At 45.3% G+C, this 21,740-nt stretch overlaps 1 protein-coding gene across 7 annotated transcripts in view; it reads right to left on the bottom strand.

Annotated features, from left to right (window-relative positions):
- Nucleotides 1-2,822: 2,822 nt before the first annotated feature.
- Baz1a (bromodomain adjacent to zinc finger domain 1A) overlaps nt 2,823-21,740 on the bottom strand; it is a 119,245-nt gene continuing 100,327 nt past the window's right edge. For 4 of the 7 annotated variants that reach the window (XM_076550652.1, XM_076550655.1, XM_076550657.1 and 1 more), the window contains 8 exons: nt 20,384-20,532; nt 16,384-16,473; nt 12,620-12,867; nt 12,305-12,540; nt 9,924-10,393; nt 7,284-7,426; nt 4,254-4,341; nt 2,823-3,762 (listed from right to left, as the gene is read on the bottom strand). In XM_076550652.1, coding sequence (XP_076406767.1) covers nt 3,569-3,762; nt 4,254-4,341; nt 7,284-7,426; nt 9,924-10,393; nt 12,305-12,540; nt 12,620-12,867; nt 16,384-16,473; nt 20,384-20,532 — 1,618 coding nt within the window. In that variant the 3' untranslated portion in view covers nt 2,823-3,568. The remainder of the gene's footprint in view (nt 3,763-4,253; nt 4,342-7,283; nt 7,427-9,923; nt 10,394-12,304; nt 12,541-12,619; nt 12,868-16,383; nt 16,474-20,383; nt 20,533-21,740) is intronic. The other 3 variants (XM_076550656.1, XM_076550658.1, XM_076550653.1) reach the window with 1 other exon arrangement.

The raw sequence follows: 21,740 nt of genomic DNA, 5'->3' as shown, positions 1-21,740 counted from the left end.
TTTTTTTTTTTTTTTTTTGGTTTTTCGAGACAGGGTTTCTCTGCGTAGCTTTGCACCTTTCCTGGAGCTCACTTGGTAGCCCAGGCTGGCCTCGAACTCACAGAGATCCGCCTGGCTCTGCCTCCCGAGTGCTGGGATTAAAGGCGTGCGCCACCACCGCCCGGCTTTACTTTGGCTTTTATTCGGTCCAGCACAATTCCCTTCGCATGAGGCTCCTCCAAACGGATCGGCTGCTCAGGGCTGTGCCCAAGTGGGCTTTCTTGAATTGTTTATCATGCTACTTCTGGTCCAGCCAGTGACTGCGGAGCTTCCTGGCACTACGGAGACCAGGACCCTTGCCCGTTTTGCCGGAGCCACGGGCTGGAGAGAACCACTCACTCGGCCATCACTGTGCATTTGTGGAGTCAGAGGACAATGTCCTGGAATAGGTTCTCTGCTTTGACCTGGGCATGGATTGAACTCATCAGGAAGGGCAAGCACATTCCCCACTGGCCTATACTTTTCAATTCCCAGAGAGTCATTCACTCATAATCTGAATGTTTTCTCAAACACTTTTTTTTTTTGTGGTAACATGTGCTAAGACAAAATTTGTTACCAAGAAAAATAATGAGTAATTACTCAGTCACCTACCAGTCTAGTACATGACTTGTACGCTTATGTTCCTCCATCTTTTCGGCTTCCTTTACTATCACGTGCTTTCTTGAATGACAGGACATTAACAAAGGCTCGTGTAGGATCTAGACTGTACCTTCCTTGTGCTGTTGCTAAAAAGCTAACTGAAGCATTTGGCCATTTTTCCCTGAGTGTGCAAGAGACCATATATCCCCCCCCCCTTCTTTCTCTAAAAAAGGCAGAATAATCTGAATATTCTGACAGTGAATAAGAGAACAAATTTATATTGGTAGAATTGCTCCTTTCAAAGCCTACGTGGGTATTAAATTTCTGTTTCCTGCTAGGCCTGATGACTTCCTTCTACAATCCTGGCACTCAGGAGGCTGAGGCAGGAGGCTTGCCATGGTTGGGCTGGTTGGGCTACACACAGTACATCCCAGGACAGCCTGATGAAGAGTAAACCTTGTCTCAAAAACAAACAAGCAAACAAGCCAGGCATGGGGTCTGAAGGTGGCTCATTGGTAAGGCACTTGCAAACAGTCCTGAATTCAGTGTCTGGAACGCAGTCCCAAAAGCTGGACTCTGACCTCCGCCTGTGCTGTGTGGCACCTGTGCCCACAGGTTCAGTGAAACCAACAGTGATAAACAAGCACCCCAACTTTGTTCCCACATTTTTACATATGCTTAGATATTAATGAGGATCCTGGAACCCAGGGGAAGTAAATCAAGCAGCCCCTTTCCAGACTCACACATCCAGCAGTCTGACACCACCCAGGAATCAACGTGAGAACGCAGCTGCCCCTACAAACGACCAATTAACGAGGAGCCAGAGACGGGCCTAGGATGTAACTCAGTGCCTGGCTTGCCCAGCACGTGGAAGGCCCAAGTTTGGTCTCTAGAGCTTGAAGTGGGGGCGGTACAAAAATGAAAAAACCAGGATGACTATGTGCCAGCCACTTGCTTGGTGACTTTCTAGAAAGCATGGCTGCTCATTATTAGATGAGAATAGACACACATTTTGACCTTCTATGCTGTCTACAAAAATAAAACTCTGTGGGGCTTGAGAGATGGCTTAGTGGTTAAGAGCACCGGCTGCTCTTCCAGAGGAGCAAGGTTCAATTCCCAGCACCCACATGGTGGCTCACACTGTCTGTAACTCAAATTCCAAGGGATTTGATGTCCTCTCTGGTCTCCACAGGCACTATGCACAGACATGGTGTGTAAGCATGAACATCCACACACAAGATAATAAAGCACTTCACAGTTGTTAGGTACAAAGACTATAAATTTTGACACTAAGGGACCAGGCACACACAGCAGGATGCACTGGCTTCTTTCCCATCCAGCACTCTGCAATTGTAATCAAGCAATTAAGGGGAAAAAAAAAAAAAGACAATATATCAGTAGTTACTTTTCTATTGATGTGATTAAACACCATACCAAAGCAGCTTATGTAGGAGTGTATTTGGACTTATGGTTCCAGAGGGACCCTTTGTGGCTGGGAATTTCGGCAGCAGGCAGGGGCACTGGGAGCTGAGAGCTCACATCTCAAGCAGTCATGAAGAGAGGACAGAGTAAGGTGAAGTCTTAAGCTCTCTCACACACACACACCCGCCAGTGATATATTTCTTCCATCAAGGCCACATTGCTTTTTTTGTTTTTTTGAGACAGGGTTTCTCTATGTAGCCCTGATCATCCTGGAACTTGCTCTGTATACCAGGCTGGCCTTTTGAACTCAGATTCACCTGCCTGTTTCCTAAACGCTGGGATTAAAGTCATCCTCCACCCCACCCCCCACCTGGTTAAAACCACCTTTCTTAAGCTTCCCCATACAGCGCCACCTTGTGGGGACCTAGTGTTCAAATACAGAGCCTATGGGGGACATCTGCATTCAACTACCATAGACAGGTTCTCACTGTGTAGCCCAGGTTGGCCCTGAACTTGTGATCCTCTTGCTTCAGCATGCTGAGCGCTACTATTATAGACTTGCACCACCAAGACCACTAAACTAAGGATTTATTGGAGTCAGGCGCAGTGGAACCTGCCTGCAATCTCACCTCCTAACGAGAGTACGTGCAAGAGTATTGCTGCTGCCAGCTGGAGGGGTCTTCCTCCCAGACGGTGAACACTGTCTGCACGGCTTCTAGGAGCTGTGTGTATTAACATAAAGTTCTGATTTCAACTGGAAAGAACTCAGAATTCAGAAAACATGAAAAAATGTATCATTTTATTTGTACACTTAGAAAAGTTGTACACAGAAACTTATCATTTGTAAAACTGGGGGACTGTTGAGGAGAGAGGGGGACATTTATTTTTATTTTTTAAATCATTAAGAATGTTTGAGAAATAAAACAAAACATAGTAAAATGTTAAAAAAATTAAAGAACATTTTCCAAGTATAAATTTTATAAATACAAAACAAATTCACAAATGACTCTGAATGCTAAAATAAATATCTAGTTCATAAATTCCGTCGGCACTGGCTACAGCAGTCAGGGATAGAAAACTGGGTTCACTCATGTGTAGTGTTGCAACAATGTGCTCATTCAACAAGTCTCAAGACACACACGTTCTCTACACTGCTCTAGGAGCCTCGTCTGTGTGGATAAATCCTAAAAGGTCAATGGCAAAATAAATCATAGATCAAAAAATATCTTCCAGGATACCTGAACACATGAATGATCTCAAAATGTACAAAACCTCTGTAAACCAGTACTTTATCCAATACATCTATTAAACTTAGTAGATATGAACAAAAACTGTAGCAAAGGAAATCTTTCCTACATTCTCCTGAGTGCTTAATATTAAAGTTGAGAATATAGTGCAGGCCACACTCGGGTGTGGTTGACCAGCTGTTATTGCTTTATACACATATCTGCTTTAGAGCATGATTTAATGTTCCATTTTTATGAACGATTCATGTTTTTCTTCTCATACAGCCTGGAGAAGGATACAACTAGACCCGGGACTTTTTCGCAGCTAACATGCTAACATGGTCCACATTACTGGAGGAGACATGGAGTCCAAGCTTTTGAGCTTGACTATGAAAAAACGCTTGAAGCCGAGTCCCAGCTTTCGCTTCACTTGTGTTCCGAGGGTTGTACTCAAAGCAGTTTGAAAACATCAACTCAATGTCATCGATGAACTCAGCTAGAAGAGAAAAACAAACAAGATTAGGAATAAAAGTTCACACATCAGAAGCACACTCTGTACACTAGAAAACTAAGTAAAAAACAAAAAACAGAAGCCAGAAAAGAGACCCTGACAAGGCAGCAGAATTTAGGCTCAAAACTGTTCAGTTACATAAACACTGTAAAGCTGTTTAGGGGAAACTCTGGCTTACGTACATTATGTATTTACAAAGATCTTGGCTGGAAAGCTAGGGCACTTAACTGACTTGTCATGAGACCGGCCCTATGTTCAATCTCCAGCATCAAAAAACCCAAGGGCAGTTCTTCCAAGACTGTAAATGTCTCTGCCTATTTAACCCAGCCACCTTCCATCTCAGCGGGACTGATAAGCATGCGAGGGACCGCACGGGCTGCCATCCACCCAACTACACTAACGTTCAACATTTAAAACAAAATAAAAATAGCATCATCTCTTCAACAAGAACAATAAAAGGAAAACATGTTACTCACATGCTAACTTATATTCACATTTATTTACTTTTTCTCGAATTATATTTAAGGCAATGGGCTTCTTAATGATGTCATAGTAGTCTGGGACCTGTAAAAAGATTATTGGACATAATGGTTAAATGAATTTTATAGCTGAAAGGCAACTTAATCTCAATTTATGAATACTATTATTCCATTAAAATGTCATATTTTGAGTAATTATAATGATGTAGAAACTTGTTTGATATCATAAATGTAATTTATTAGGAAAGTAAAAAAAGTTTTGCTCATGGTTTTCTCTATAAGCTGGTAATATATGACCATATTTTTTTTTCCTTTGGTTTTGGAGACAGGGTTTCTCTGTGTAACAGCCCTGGCTGTCCTGGAACTCACTCTGTAGCACAGGCTGGCCTCGAACTCACCGAGATCCGCCTGCCTCTGCCTCCCAGAGTGCTGGGATTAACGGCGTGTGCCGCCACTGCCCAGCTCATCTCTGCTCCTCTTGGAGCTGGAGACACAGGCATGAGTGGAGGCCCAACTTCAGACTGTCACTGACTCTGAACCTCGAACCTCAGGTTTGCACAGATGCTCTTAACCACTGAACACCCTCTCCAGCCCTTGTCAGTCATTCATTCAGAAATCTTTACGACATACACAGGGCAAGTGAAGTCTTGTTATATAACTGTGCTGAAGCCTCTACTTCTATCCATTTCCATCATCATCACCATCAACTATCATCATCACAGTCATTATCATCACAGTCATCACCATCATCATCATCATCATCATCATCATCATCTCTAGGCATTTAACTACAGTCCCTTCACCCTGAAACTTAGCACTCCCTCAAGCCCTTAATTTCCCTTTCTGAGGGTGGCCTCTAACTCACAACTCTTAGTATCCCAAGCATGCACCACTCTGGCTCTTATTATTTAAGTTTCATTGTGTATGTTCTTGTACTGAGCATGTCTCATTTCTTAGCACTGAAATCAAGGCACTTTCAGTCCCATGTAACATTTCTAATACTGGCTACTCTCTTCCCTGAAAATTCTCAACCAACATCAAGGGAGCAGTAGGTAAACTAGTTCTAGTTTCTAGTTCTAGTTCTAAAATGTTATGATAACTTTAAAAAATATTTATTACGTTACTTTGTGTGCCCGAGTATGCTCATGCGTGAGAGGTCACTGATTTCCTGGAGCTGGAGTTGCAGGCCATTGTTAGCCACCAGATGTGAGCTGGAGCTGTTCTCACCCTCAAGAGCAGCAAGGCCCTTACTTAAGTGCCCAGCCAGCTCTCAGCCCTGACATTGGAGAAACGGCTTATTGATTTATTTGGATTTGGTTAAGACAGGGTTTCTCTGTGTAGCTCCACCTGCCTCTGCCTCCTCAGTGCTGGGATTAAAGAAAGGTCTGTGCTCCCAATAGCTGGCTATTATTTTTATATTATGTGTTGTGTATGAGTGTTTCCTTGCGCACGCACGTGCGTGTGTGCGTGCGTGTGTACCATGTGCATGCCTGGGAGTTGGGTCCTTGGAACTGCAGTTACAGATGGTTCTAACCTGCCATGTGGGTGTTGGGAACCGAACCTGGGTCCTCTGGAAGTGCTCTAACTGCTGAGCTATCCCTCCAGCTCTGTCTGCTATTGTAATTCACATTACCCTACCACTGTTATTATAGAGCAAGTCACATTCTGTCCAGATAGAGACACAGCACCATCTCATCCCTAGTTAGACGGGCATCTCCTTTCACATCAATGTGGTCTTCAGGAGCACAGCTTCACCTTGGGGACTTTGTCAGGATGCAAACCAACGGCTAGAAATCAACCCAGACCATTTAATAAAAAGAAAAACAAACCTGAGGTGGGACCCAAGTGTGTTTGCTTGTTTTGTGAGACAGGGTCTCCCTATAGAGTGCTGGCTGTGCTGGAACTCACTATGTCGATCAGACTGACCTCAAACTTCGAGATCTGCCTGCCTCTGCCTCCCCAGTTGTTGGGAGAACTCCTGCAGAGCCATACCTGGTTGACTCCAGTGTTCGCCTTAACCTGCCTTTCGTCTCCCAGTACCCTCCATGAGAATCTTGTCTGAGAACAGGCACAAAGCCTTTGCAAATTTGAAGAAGAACCCGGACTCTCCAGCTGAGAATTTGCATTTGGCATTGTCTTGTGAGAAGTTTAGATGAGAGGTGTTGGTGTTGCTAAAAGGTGTAAAATCGGGGAATAAAAGGCCCTTCACTAAGCTACAGTGGACCAGTCTGTAGAGACGAAGTCCCCCACTACAGCTGGAAAAGGCTAGAATCCTCTGAGGCGCCGTGAACACCCACACCGACATACAACACCAGTGTTGGGATCCAAGGCACGCACATAAGGCTCTCAGGTATGTTTTAATATGCCCTCTACAACAATTCTGAGGCATGCTGTAGTTTGATAACTAATTTAACATATAAGATATTTATTCATGGTATTTAGTTGGATTCATTCAATGAATACTTATATAAAATGAAAAATTATTTTAAGAAAATGTCATCCTTATAAAGAATCAGCTATGGGACTGGAGAGATGGCTCAGTGGTTTAGAGTATTTACTGTTCTCACAGAGGATCTGGACTCAAGTTCTCAGCACACGCACGCACACACACACACGCACACACACACACACACACACACACACACACACACACACACACACACACACACACGGCGATCTGATGCTCTGATGCCCTCTTCTGGCCTTTGCAGGCACTGCACACACATGGTACATACACACACAAATACTTATACACATAAACATTAAAATAAATCCTAAGCGTCTAAGACCAGCCTGGCCACTAGACCTTGCTTAAGAACACAAAAGTGGCCTGCACTAAACAGGCAGTGCTGTGCAGCCTCAGTTTTGCTCAGAACAGAGAGCAACCTCCCAACCATGGGCTTCTGGAAAGGATTCAGCAGAACAGGTGTTTTGATAATTTCAGTTTCCACAAAGATTACAACATATGATATAAATGTAAATCAGGTAATATGTGAGCATATTTTATAAAGCTTAGTAGAGTATTACCTGGATTTTAGAAACAAGTTTCAAAAAGGGCCAGCTATCATCATGGCGTACCAATTCCACAACAAGTTGTTCAAAGGCAGACAGTTCATGGACACCTCCTTGTCGGCCGGAACTTCTTCGATTCAGTGGTACTGGAGACGACTCTGGATAGACAGACAGACATTTTAGGCAGTATCAAAGCAAAATAGCAATTTTTCAAGAGCAAAAGCACTTTAGACTGAGATTTTTGCTTTTCACATCTCTGTGGTGTGCATGTATGTGCGCATGCCTGCATGTATGTGTACAGGTGCACAGGTGAGTTGCCTATGGTAATCCTATCCTATGGCTCTTCCATTTTATTCCCTTGAGCTCACTGACATACATGGCTATTCACTCTCGGAGTCAGCTCACCCTAGCCCCCTGTGTTGTCCCTCTGGGGCTCAGTTACAGGTGAGCCCGCCACCCCACTGGTGAGTTCTGAACTCCTGACGCTAAGGCTTAGGTTTCAAGCATTGCAGGCCGAGCTACCTCCTCGGCCCAACTAACTAATTCTGAAAGACATGGAAATCCGGGCCAAATGCTCATAATTTCCTTTTGATCTTCAAGGTTTTCAGGTTTTCATTCAATTTTACTAAAAATATCTTCAAATTGTAAAAAAACATCAAACCAAGCATTCTCTAACAGCTCCTGAAACGTATCCTGAAGACAGCATATTGTGATAGGGTAGTGGTGGTGTACTCATGACTCATGCGATCTCAGCACTCAGGAGATACGTTCAAGTGAATCTCTGGGCGCTCCAGGCCAGACAGGGCTACTGTCTCAAAAACAAACATCAACAATAAAACACTGAACCAACCAGTCCACTGGAAATCTAGGGTCCAATGTGGTTCACAGATGGACTCAGGTGTTTAAATCCCTTGTAGTGTCAATTTACACACTCCTCGTCATCGCAGGTTTGCTTGTGACAGGAACCAGAAAAAAAAAGTTTTACAGAATTTTTATTTACTTTTGTTACATCTATCATATTCACTTATTATGTGTGTGTTCGCATGTGTGCGCGTGCGTGTGCACGTGCGTGTGCCCCTCCCCTGCCGTGCAGTGGGCGTGTGGAGGCCAGAGAACAATGTTGGCTGTTCGCTCACACGTGGTTCTCGGGATTGAATTAGGTTGCCAGCTAGTCAACAAGCACCTTTCTCACTGAGCCCTCCCACCAGCCCCTCTTCTGAAAATTTGTAGAATAAAAACATCAGTAGTCACTTCGGCAGCATAAATACTGCACAAGGATGACAACATTTTGTGGAGCATTCTATATAGAGGTTTTTAGTTTGTTCACTTTGGAGACAGTGTCACTATGTATCTCTGGCTGGCTTGAACTCCACCTGTAGAAGAGGCTGCTGGCCCTAAAGGAGAGAGAGATCCATCTGCCTCTGTCTCATGTGTGCTGGGATAAAATGTGTACATTACCATACCAGGCTCTTTCCTATTAAAAGAAGTGAGTTCCCCAAATATTTTCTAGTTCAAAGTGACAAAAGGATAAAAGTTATACTGTATCTCTTTGGTGCAAAGTCATTTCCAACTTCTCTCCCCAAAACATAATCTGATGGCTCTGAAAACATATTCTACACACCGGCCCCATACACCAGCCTCCCACCAATGAACTCCCTGATTCAGGCATGTGTATTCAATTCCACAATGCAACTACGTAACTACTTTAAAAACAACCACCCCAGACCTTCTGGTGGGAGACATTCAAGGGTAAAAACACTAGCCATTCTTCCAGGAGACCAATCAGCCACACTGAGTCCAGGAGATCTGATGCTTTCTCTTCTGGCTTCCTCTGTCACCATGCATACATGGGGTACACAGACATACATGTAGCCAAAACACCCCTCACACATAAACTAAAATTATAAAAACTTTAAAAATTTTGTTACTACAAAGAGGAAATGGGATAAAATCATAAGGAATTAGTAATCTGGATGTGGTGGACACGCCTCATGCAATCCAAGGCCAACCTGGGCTATAAACTGTTTTAGGTCTTGGACTACACTGAAGATAAAGAGGGACAGCATGGTGGCGCACATCTCTAATCCCAGCACTCGGGAGGCAGAGGCAGGCGGATCTCTGTGAGTTCGAGGACAGCCTGGTCTACAAAGTGAGTACTAGGATAGCCAGAGCTAAATAAAGAAACCCTGTCTCAAGAAACCAAAACCAACCAAACAATACTTCACCACTCCCCTCAAGGAATCAAAAAAACCAAAACCAACCAACCAAAAAAACTTCACCACTCCCCTCGAGGAATCCTAGGACACCCGTATCAGGTGGCTCACAACCGCCTGTAATTTCAGTCCCAGGGGATCCAAGGCTCTGCCCTCAGCAGGCACTATGTATGTTTTGTTTTTATGAACTCCTAAGGGCTAATGGGACAGCTCTCTGGTCAAGCGTGTGCCCTGCAAACCTGAGGGTCTCAGTCTGACCGCAGGCACTCACGTAAAATGCCCCAGGCCAGCAGAGACCACTGGCGTGCTTTGACTCTACCCAGCAGTGGCGGCCTGATCACTGGAGAATGATCAGGATGCTGTGTGTGTCATAGGAACAGCTTTGAAAAGGTGACCAGACTCAGCTGTCTTGGGTAAGGAAGTGTATGGCTGGACGTCATACCTGTAGACTGTCTCTTCCTGCCCCTTCTCTTGGAGTCACTGTCCTGCAGAGAATGGCCTGTGGCCGCAGGTAAAGGTGTCAACTGTCCGCCTGACCTGGCCGTGCTGACTCTGAAGTTGGAGAAGCTGGGGCTGTGTTCCGGGGTGATGTCAGCACTCTTGCGCACCCTGCGTTTTCCACGAGGACTCAGCAGTTCCACAAACACGTCTGCTTGCAGCGCACCAGGACTGTGGCGGGTGGACCGACTAGCAATCCTTAAAGAGCGCGCTTCTGTAGGAGGAGCAGATCTGATCTTCCTCAGGCTCCTGCCGGTGGCAGTCTTAGACGCAGTGGTTTTGGGTGTGCTCTGCTGACTCCTTGAAGGGTACCTTCCAGGGTCCTGTCGCTGGCTGCGGCTTGAGAAAGAAGAGCTAAGTCTCCCTCTCGTTTTAATCGGCAATCTAACTTGTGGTCTTCCTCGTTTGGGTGGGCTATAAATATTGTTAGAACACACAGTTATTGTACAGAACAACGGTAACAGATAGTACTTGTACTAAATTACTCTCGAATGACTGAACCTTATCCTATCGTCAGTTCTTACGTTTAGAGACAAACTCTCATGGAAATCTAAACCGTACTTTGCCGTGTTTCCCTGAAACAATGGAGGACATTTATTTTCTAGGTAACTAGGGCAGCATCATGAAAATCAATTCTGAATTGTGATAAACTGACAAGACCCTCAGGCATGGCCCAGGCCACACCTTGACCGCAGGAGAGAGGACTAAACTTGCAGTGTTCCCCCCCATGCCGTCACCATCCACACAGGCAACGGGCGCCTCTGCCAATGGCTGTGCCGAGGAGCCTCCACCTGTGGTTCATGGAGACCAAGTCAGAACCTCTTTATTACCTTCTGGTTCGGACTGGAAACACAAAGCTAGATTTTACTCCTCTCTCTACAGACTTCTATTTAACCCGGGACATTTACAAGAATTTTCCAGAATTACTGACCAATGGATTTGTGTGTGTGTGTATATATGTAGTGCATGTGTGTATATGTAGTGCGTGTGTATATATGTAGTGCGTGTGTGTATATATGTAGTGCATGTGTGTATATGTAGTGCGTGTGTGTATATGTAGTGCATGTATATATATGTAGTGCGTGTGTGTATATGTAGTGCGTATGTGCATATGTAGTTCAGGTGTGCTAGACTTACACAGACATGGAGGCCAGGTCAACACTGGGTCTTCTGGTCCTCTTTACGTTTTGAGTCAGGGTCTCTCACTAAAGCTGGAGCCGGCTAATTAGACGAGGCTGGCTAGCCAGCAAGCCTCTGGGATCTTCCTTTCTCCACACCCCAATCCCAGGGCTGAGGTTACAGGTGTGTGCTGCCACAGCCTGCTTTATGTGGGTGTTGGGGATCCAAACTTGGGTCCTCACACTTGCAGAGCCCCCAGTTTACTGATGAAGCCACCCACCTTGCCAGGCTCCCCAGATTCCTTATTGTTACACTTAATACGATATTGCCTTCAAAGGCCTTACATGGTAGATGGCGTCTGCTAGCTGGCACTCTCAAAAACCAAAACCAATACATAATGGGGAGGAGAAGTGGCAGAGGCAGGGGAGGGGCTTCAGGGAAGGGAACACATACGCATGCATGGAGTTCTCAAAGAACAAAGGAGAAAAGATCTCAATCCCAACAAAAAAGGGGGTGGCTGCTCTATTACTAGCCCCGACAGTGGTCTGCTTGTACCGGACAGTTCTTGGGCACCCTGCCACACTCGGTCTCTTGATCCCATGAGGTTGGCAGATATTTAAAATGGAGGGGGAGCTGAGAAAGAGAACAAAGAATCCAATGACTTCCTCTCTTTGTGACTCTGTCTAGGCCTACCGACAGAGAACCAGTGGATATAAGTGTCCAGTTTTAATATCTGCCTACTAGATCAATCTATGTAGCAGGAATGACAGCCTTCATTTCAGTCCTGAAAGAAAAGGTCTAACTGGGTTGGATGGTACACTTCGGTAATCTGAGCACTTAGGAGGCGAAGGCAGGATTACTTCAAGTTTGAGGCTAGCATGAGCTACAGTGTAAGACTGTTTAAGGGGAGACTAACCCAGTGTTACCACAGCAGGAAATGTCAGGTTTTCAAACCCATGTAGTGCCTTGAGTGGCAGCTTGCAAAGTCTCCGAGGAGTTGCTAATGGTAACGGGACAAGAGCACACAGACACAACAATGTGGACTGCTTAGATTACCACCTGGGAAATGTTCCGAAACAGTTATAATGCAGGAAAAGCGTGGGAAGTTTCAGACAGGTTAGCTCTAGAACAGTTATGGCCCCAACTATTCTGTGTGGGTCTGAGAGTTACAGGCTAGACGACCATCACCCTGCAAACTGGACTCACCTGAGTTCCTCCTCTTCTTCAGAGTACTCTTCGTCTTGTTCTACCTCATATTCTTCCTCCTCACTTTGGCCCTCCTCTTCATCATCGTCATCATCATCATCGATGTCGTCCTCCTCTTCCATACTCTCTTCCATCTCTTCATCACTTTCCAAGGACGGTCTCTGCCTAGAGGAAAGTCTCCTGGAACGCTGCTTTGGCCGACATTCTGGACAAAACCAATCTCCTTCAGGAACGGTCTGAACAAACCACAGAAACAGCCATTATTACCCGGTCAAGATCTCCACTCCAAGGTGGTAACAGAAGAAGATCAACTACCTTAAGCTTTGGTCGGACGCAGTAGGTGTGGTGCCCTCGATCACAGCCATCACAGAGCACCATGTTTTCAGCGTCTCCCTTTTTCCGGCAGATCTTGCAACGTGCGTTCAGTATAGATTTCGACCACATCACACTTCGATCCAAGGTTGACAGATGAAGGAAGACTTGGGACAGGCTAGCAGAGGAAAGGAGAGACTCTCTCCAACGGTCCAGGACAGTCTTATAAGAGCGCCCGATGTCACTGCCATCTTAAATGACAGGGAAAGTGATTAAGTTCCTGGGCGACCATCAATGTCTCCTAGAACTACGTTGCTTGGCAGTTTAAACAGTTTTAATTTCATGTTCTTTCTTATGTTTGTCAAAAAGACTATGCTTAATATTGAAAATTAGATAGAATTCCATGTAATCCCAGCACTTGGGAGACCAAGGCCAGAGAACTGCTGTGATTCTTAAGCCAGCCTGGACTATGCAATGACTTCCGGGTCAGTGTGGATCACAAGAGAACGAGGCTGTTCACCCCCAAACTGCCCACACCTAATGTTACATTAAAGATCATAAGGGGTAACTTAAATCCACAAACTGAAGGCTTGAGGACTTTAATAGTTAAAAGAGAAAAGAATTTAGGCAATCTGTTCCCAATCTAGTCTTTGTATCGAATTTTGATCTAATTTAAAACTGGTTAAATAAAATAAGTTACTCTTTCTTTGGATCAAGTATGTTAGTTTCTCATTGCCAGAAGAATGATTGACTGTTTTCTAATTTCAATATCAAGCACATGAGGTTTCTTTGGAGCTGATGGTACATGTTCTGAAATTAGGTCAAGGGTGCTGGCTCAGTGTGTCCCTGAGAATTAATGTAACTAAACACCACTGCGTAGTATACCTTGGAAAGTTTACCACAGTAAGAGGCAAGAGGTTCACTTATAGGCCAGCCTGGGCAACATACTTTGCCCTACCTCAAAACAAAACAAAACAAAACAAAACAAAACATGCTCCCAGTGTAAACCAACCAGGCTACCAACCAAAGAAACAAAACAATGAAAATCCAGGCCAGTAGCCAGGCAGTGGTGGCACACACCTTTATTTTAATCCCAGCACTCGGGAGGCAGAGCCAGGTGGATCTCTGTGAGTTCAAGGCCAGCCTGGGCTACAGAGCGAGATCCAGGACAGGCACACAGAGAAACCCTGTCTGGAAAGACAAAACAAAAAAGAAAACCCAGGCCAGCAAGATAGCACAATGGTAAATGTGCTTGCCACGCCAGCCTGATGAGCTAAGCAGGAAGGAAGAACAATGCAGTGTCCTCTGACTTTCCTACCATGCTGTGGTGCACATGTGTGAGTGCACCCTCCCCCACAGTAACACTAATTAAAACAAACAAAACCGAACATCAAGAAAAACCAAATCCCCAAGTGTCTGAGTGAGGAGCTCAAAGTAGAATGCCTGCTTTGCATTGCAGTCCTGGGTTTTCCACTCCAACAATACACATCCATGCACCACCCAACCAAAAACCTGCACGGCTTTATTGTGGAAATAAAGTATTGTAAAAACTAGCAGAATGAAACTAATAAAGAACTCAAATATCAGAACTACATAAAAGATGAAAAACTACTTAATACATTTTAGGTAAGAGTTTAAATCAGGTATTCCTTTCTCAGAAACCTTCCCACTCGAGTTCTTTCTTATTTTTCCGTCACAGACTGACTGACATTTACTCTGCTCACTTAAAACAGCAGATCAGGAAGTGAGTGTGTGGTTCTGTGGTAGACCATGTGTCCACCAGGCATCAAGTCTTGGGTTTGATTCCCAGTGTAAAACAACAGAGAAACAAGAGCTAGTGAGCACTTCCAAGTGTTAACCGAAATTAGTAACTCAGTGGGAGAAGAGGGAAAAAATGAATAGATGACTCTTTTTTGGGTTTTCAAGACAGGGTTTTTCTCTGTGTAACAGCTCTGGCTGTCCCAGCTGTCCTAGAATTCACTTGCTTCTGCCTTCCAAGTGCTGGGCTTAAAGGCTGGTGTCATCACCACTGCCAGGAGAATCAAATGACTCTTAACGACCCTTTAAAACTAGAGAAAATCAAGTGGGTACTAAGGGCAGTATTTTCCCATCTTCCTCTTCCCCTTATCTAGTGTTGCTGGAGACCAGACCATGGACTTCATGCACACTACCAAACTACTCTAAGCCCAAAGTAGTTCACACCCCAAGGAACCTTTTGTAGACAGTATATAAACTAGCTGAATTCTGCATTCCTATGTGAGCTCATCTCTACCTTTGGGGTGTGTAATCTACTAACACACACTGGCTTTTCCTCCACCCCTCACTCTGTTTCTGTCTTGACTCTGTTAAAAGGCTTCAGGGGAAGCTCTGGCATGAACGGCAACACCTCCAAGGAAGGCCCAGCAAGCACCGCTGGTGAAGAGATCGGGAAGAAATCTTTCCGGACAAATCTGGACACCAATCCTTATTTGGCAATGGCAAGAAATAAGGTTGAAGAATGGCCAACATGTTAGAGTGGAAGACAGGTCACTTGAGGAGTCCTTACAGTCTTGGGAAGCAGTAGCAGTGATTTTAGTTCATGGGCTGGTGAAACTTTGCTTGTTTTTAGAGACAGGGTTCTCTGTGCTACAGCTCTGCCTGTCCTGGAACTCACTCTGTAGCCCAGGCTGGCCTCAAACTCACAGATATCTGCCTGCCTCTGCCTCTGCCTCCTGAGTGCTGGGATTAAAGGCATGCACCACCACCACCACCGCCAGCTGGCTACTATTTTTTTTTTTTTTTTTTAAGATAAGGTAGCTCAGGCTGGCCTCAAATTTAGGATCTTCTCAACCCAGCCTCCTAAATGCTGGGATTCAGGCATGAACCACCACTCCTGGCTTAGTGTGGATCAATCCCAGTTCTAGGCAGCAGAAGTAAGTCAGAAGTTCTGTCATTTTTGCCTACACAGCAAGACTGAGATCAGTTATGCCAGGTTAGCACTGGGATTACTGGCCCACACCACGCTCCTATTTTTACATGAGTGCCAGAGATCCAAACTATCTCCTCCAGCCCATCCCCACCCCTTCGTGGAGATGGGGTCTCCAATCCCTACATATCGTAGGGGGCCCCCACTCCAAGTGCCGGGTCAGAGTTGCACACAAACTTGCTTCCTTCACCAGCTTCAACAAGCCAATTCCACCTCGTTTGTTCTCCAGGCTGCACACCTGTCAAGGGCAGTGTGACTTGTTTCTTCCATTTTGCTGGTCTGGATAAGCTCAAAAATTGCTAGCAAAAGTGCTTTTATTCCAAGATTCCCTATAGTTCTCTTGATGTTAGTAGGAGAAAAACATGCTGTGAATATTTTATGTGAAACAAGTAAACAGAAGTTCCATTGTTGGTTCTTTGGACCCAGAGCTGAGTATACGAAGATGTACTTTGCACACATCAACTTAAAAGAGCTATGAGGGGCTGGCAAGATGGCTCAGTGGGCAGAGAGAGGCACTTGCCGCCAAGCTTGATACCCAACCTCCATCCCGGGGACCCCTGGAACATCTCCCCGTACCACAGCATGCATGTGCACGCACAGGCACACCCACAAAACAAGCTTGATCAGCCCAAGTGTAGGATGCCGAGGCAACTGCAAGATGGCAGTGGCTTTGTAAGTCTCCAAGCCCATTCCCTTCCAATATTAACTTCACGGTTCTCCTTCAGAACTAAGGATGTATGTTAGTGCTCATAGAGAAAGGTTCTTATAAGACAACGATTTCGGTAAAAAGTTGAAAATTTACCATCTCTCACACTAGATTGACCGTCCTCTCTCTTTTTCGTGCTCTTTCTTTTTCTAGCTCCCTTTTGATCTTTATTAATCTCTGTGTTACCTAATTTCAAATTGACAAAGTTAGTTGACAGTTTCTATTATAGCTTAAGGATTTAACCATAAGCATGACATTATGATGGAATTACCAACCTAAACAAATAATTCCCACATCATCTCATCTACGACAATTATTGAACATGATTCTCTCCCCCAAATTAAAAAATAAAAAGCCCATAAGCCTATTTTTATCAGTGCAATTCACCACAATCGAACGGGTGTGCGCTCTCTCACTCTCTCTCCTTTTTGGTGCTGGAGATTCGAGCCCAGAGCCTCACTCACACGTACCAGGCAAGCACTCCATCACTGAGCTACATCCCAGCCCTGGCTGGCCCGGAGCTCACTATGTACTCCAGGCTGCCTGGACTCAGAGACCCTCTTACCTCTGCCTGCTTAATGCCCAGCCTCCCTCTCTCCTTCTACCTTGAGGGCTCTGAGGACCAAACGCAGGTCGATGGGCTGGCACTGCAATGTCGTACCTGCTGTGCCAGCCTCTGGTCCCTATTTTAAATTTTATTTTGAATGGCAGGTGTGCAGTGTACTTGGGAGGCTGAGGCAACAGACTGCTACGAGTTCAAGTCCAGTTCAGAATATACAGCAAGACCCTGTATTTCCAGAACCACCACCTAAAAAATTATTCTGAGAGCCCAGACTGGTTTGGAATTTGTGATTCTCCTGCCTCAGCCTCCAGAATAGTTGTAGGGAAGGAGAAAGCCGAGTGAATGTGTATTGTTGACATGAGCATGACCATACCAAGGACTCCAGTGCCTCCGCCCCACAGGTAAGGCTAACAATGGCCAAGCATTCCTTGGGAGTCCCGGTGGGAGGGTGAATATGTACTAGTAACTGAGGGCCCGCCTCCAAATGTTTCCAGCCTGAGGCTGCTGGACTAGAGAATTCCTACGGAGACTAGCTACTCGCAACCCCCCCCCCCCCCCCCCCCCCCCCCGCCAGCTGTACCTCATAAGCAGGTGAGGCTCTTGACTGCTGGGGGTGGAAGGTGCTCTCCATCAGGGGTAGCACACCCACTGGACCCCAGCTTCCTTGTATCTGTGTCTATGTGTGGGGTTCTAGGACCCAGGGCAAGCAGGATGCAGTAACAGCTAAGATCACGGATGTGTGATCCCATGTCTGGTGAGATTTTCTGCTTTAAGAAACTAATGTAAGTCTAGACAGCGAAGAAACCAAAATAACAACAACAACAACAACAACAACAACAAACCGCTGAAGTTAAACTGGAAAAACTTGTACGACTAATTTCCTATGCTGAAATATTAGAAGAATATAGTGTGTATTCTTTCTCAGACATTCACAGAATGGAACCTCCTTTCTCTCTTCCAAATTCCCTGTATTCCTCTCAGCCCAGGCTAGCTTTGAACTCCAAAACCACTTGCTTCTTCCTCCCACATGCTGGGATTACAGGCACACTCTCTGCCACTGAACTAGTGCTCAGCTTTTGAGCTTCATTTACTTAAGATCTCAAATTAAGCCGGGCGGTGGTGGCGCATGCCTTTAATCCCAGCACTCGGGAGGCAGATCTCTGAGTTAGAGGCTAGCCTGGGCTACCAAGCGAGTTCCAGGAAAGGCGCAAAGCTACATAGAAGATACCCTGTCAAACATCTCAAATTAAACTGGTTTCTTTTATCTCTTAGGATGAAATATAAGTCCTGAAATGGCTATCTGTAAACGGGCCTAAGGATCACTGTGGCCCTCACCTAACCACCAGCTGACCTTTTCCTTGACCTTTACTAAAAGGTACAGATGGAAACACAGGCTAAACAACTAGTTGATTGCTTGTGAATTCAAAGTCCACCTTTGAATTTTTTTTTTTTTTTTTTTTGGTTTTTCGAGACAGGGTTTCTCTGTGTAGCTTTGCGCTTTTCCTGGAACTCACTTGGTAGCCCAAGCTGGCCTCGAACTCATAGAGAGATCCACCTGCCTCTGCCTCCCAAGTGCTGGGATTATTTTTTTTTTCTTTTTTTCACCTTTGAAATTACAAGCAGCTTTTTTTCTTGGAGGTTTTCAAGGCTAGCCTCAAGAAGATTGGGAGCTTCTCTTTCATCTCTATCTTAGTTCAGGGAGTGACCAAACCTTTATGGGATACAAGGACTTACAGACAATGGGTGGGGATCTCCAGGGTAAGCAGGGAGATTATTCTCCTGTTCTCCACTTTCACAGGACAAGTTCAACTCCATGCCTGCTGTTGTCCTTGATGGACATGCCCTGGCCTGGCATCTCCAATATCTGGGGTCTCCCCTGCAGCTGAGGCTAGGCCTCCCCAGGGACTCTGAACTGCTAGGCCTCAGCGCCTCTCCAAGACTCCCTCAAGTCTTCAAAACCAGCACCTTCTACACACTGCCACGTTCTGCTGCCAGCTTGATACAGCTTATCTGGACACAGCCTCTGTGTGCTGACCTGAGGAAATACTTCCCTACTGGCCGCCTGATACGGAGACATTTTTACCTCAGTGGCGCTGGTCTCTTACAGATCACGTGACTCTTCAGTGTCAGTTCATCAGCACACACACGTTTAGTCCACAATACCACAAACAACCACTATGCCAAGTGTCAAGAGAATCTTTGCCTCCCTCTGAAACCTCAGCCACGACTCCACTGTCTACGTTCTGAGCACAGGCTAAGCAAACACTGTCCCACCAGGCTGTGTTCCTGCTCCCCTCCCAACCCCCCTTAATTTCCTCCCGTCCCCATCAACACCTCTCCCCTCCACCAGTTTCTTTCCCAGGCTCATGACTTTTGGTTTGGCTTTGTGACCCATTTCTTCTAACTCGGGACATTTGTGTGACCACTGGATTCCCACAACCCACTGGAGTCTGGCGGGCACACAGCTGAAGGCCATTATTCTAGCTCTCCTGAATCTACCAATAACCAGCAGTTCAGTGAGAGTCCATTATCTTGCAAGTGATCTGGATACACTGGGGCAGTGCCTGAGCTTTCTTTTTGTTAAGCCAATTCAAAGGAAGAGGAGGAACTTTTGGTCTGATGGTACAGGCCTCTAACACCAGCTGGCAGGGCACCTAAGGCAGGAGGAACAAGTTCAAGGCCTGCCTGGGCTACAGAAGAGTTCAGGATCATGCCAGGCAACTTAGTGAGACCCCGTCTTAGAACGGATTAAGAGGAGGGCTGGAGACACAGCTCAATGGCAGTGTTTGGCTAACGTGTGCCCCCTACACTCAACCCTCAGGACCAAAGCCAGCAAACCCAAACGTGCCAGGACGATGGGGCTAAAGGTGAGAGAGAGGCCTTAACAACCACACTGTCAACGTGATGCGCTTTATTTAACTTCTAGTAGAACTACCCAGAGGTTTCTACCAATGTGATGTCAGCTATAACTTCTTCAGTAGTATTATTTCTTTCATTCTAACTACAAACTGTAGCTCAGTGATAGATGCCTAGCAGGCATAAAGTCCTGGGTACAATCCCCACCACACACACACACACACACACACACACACACACACACACACACACACACACACACAAATGGTAGAACAAATCATCATCTACAGTTCTAACACTTTATATTTCTAACTTAACATTTCTTGGGTAATAAATATTTTTAAAACAAATCTTCAAGTGATGAAGATTTAAATCAGTAACAAAAAATTTAAGTCACTTAAAAATAGAGTTTGACAGTATTTTTGAAACATCACACAAAAAGAATTAGTTTTTAAAAAGCATTCACTAGAACAATGCTTAGAATAAGCCAGGAAGCAGGACCTATGCATTACTGAAAATACATCTTACCTGAAAAGCTCATCTTTTAAAAATCAGAAACAATTTCAAGCTCATTCTGTGAAGCCTATCACTTTCATTATGTCAGCCCATAAAGTTCCAGTGAGGTAATCAATCTCTGATAACTGAAATGTAACTAGTATTCCGGAATAAGATACTCACCAAGCGGAGCTTTGAGGAAACGCCGTTCGATGCCCTGCTCTATCTGGAAGAGGGCCATGGCCAGATAATGAACCACACTGCTCACCGACTGTGGTGTACTGCTGTTGGTTGAGACTGTACTTGGAGTTTCTGTTTTAACCCCCAAAAGTCTACAATGAAAATAAAAAAAGTTATGCTGAAACTTGGACCTACTTACTCTTGCAAAGTTGACTGTGTGCATGTGTGTGTGTGTATGTGTGTGTGTGTGTGTGTGTGTGTGTGTGTATGTGTGTGTGCGTGTGCGTGCGCTCCCACCACAGCACTTGGGTGAAGGAATAGCCGAGGTTCATTGAGGACAGAAGGGCACCCAGTCAAGGAGGGAAGGCTTCTGGGGAAAATGTCCAGAGCTGAGGGCGGCAGACCTCTATCTAGCCTGTGGATCTTGGGCAGTCTGTCATTATTGCCCTGCTTCAGCTACTGGGCAAGACCCTTGTAACTTCCCTTCCTCAGGAGATGTCAACCTCCAGACTTCCATCTCCTTGGTGTAGAACCATCACTCACAAAGCCTCTGCACATCAGTTTCCCCACAGAAAACTTCTAGAGTACTTTCTGTTTGTTTGGTTTTCTGACACAGGGCTTCTCTGTGTAACAGCCCAGGCTGTCCTGAAACTCACTTTGTAGCCAAGGCTGGCCTCAAACTCAGAGATCCACCTGGCTCTGCCTCCCGGAGTGCTGGGATTAAAGGTGTGTGTCACCACTGCCTGGCTGCACTTATTTTTAAAGTGTGTGTGTGTGTGTGTGTGTGTATTTATTTCTGGAGAGCAAGTTGAGCATCTCAGGTATGCTAGGCAAGTATTCCACAATTGAGCTACATCCTAGCCCACCTCAGAACTTACTCACTCATTGAGTTTGTATGCGTGTGTGAGTATTCTCTGTTGTAGAATTTTATTAAATAACAAACAATAGCCTGGTGGTGGTGGCGCACATCTTTAATCCCAGCACTCAGGAGGCAGAGGCAGGTGGATCTTTGTGAGTTCAAGGACAGCCTGGGCTACAGAATGAGTTCTAGGAAAGGCACAAAGATACACAGAGAAACCCTGTCTGGAGAAAAAACAAACAAAAAAACAAAAATCAAATAAACAAAAAACAAAACAAAACAAAACTAAACTAAAAAAAACCCAAAGACAAACAATAAGAGATGTTTGTCAGTCCCTAGGGAAAGGCTCCCACTGGCCACAATGGAGAGAGGTCACATTAGACTAATCAACTGTCATTTAGGTGTGGGACAACACTAAACATGGCAATCTTCATCCAAGTCCTTAGGAAGGAGGCCATCTCTTGATGTAGCTACAAGTGCCGGGCGGTGGTGGCACACTGT

The sequence above is a fragment of the Peromyscus maniculatus genome, chromosome 14 (assembly GCF_049852395.1).
Source record: "Peromyscus maniculatus bairdii isolate BWxNUB_F1_BW_parent chromosome 14, HU_Pman_BW_mat_3.1, whole genome shotgun sequence".
Taxonomy (NCBI): Eukaryota; Metazoa; Chordata; class Mammalia; order Rodentia; family Cricetidae; genus Peromyscus; species Peromyscus maniculatus.
The sequence above is the reverse complement of the archived record's forward strand: the minus strand, read 5'-3'. Positions and strand labels throughout refer to the sequence as shown.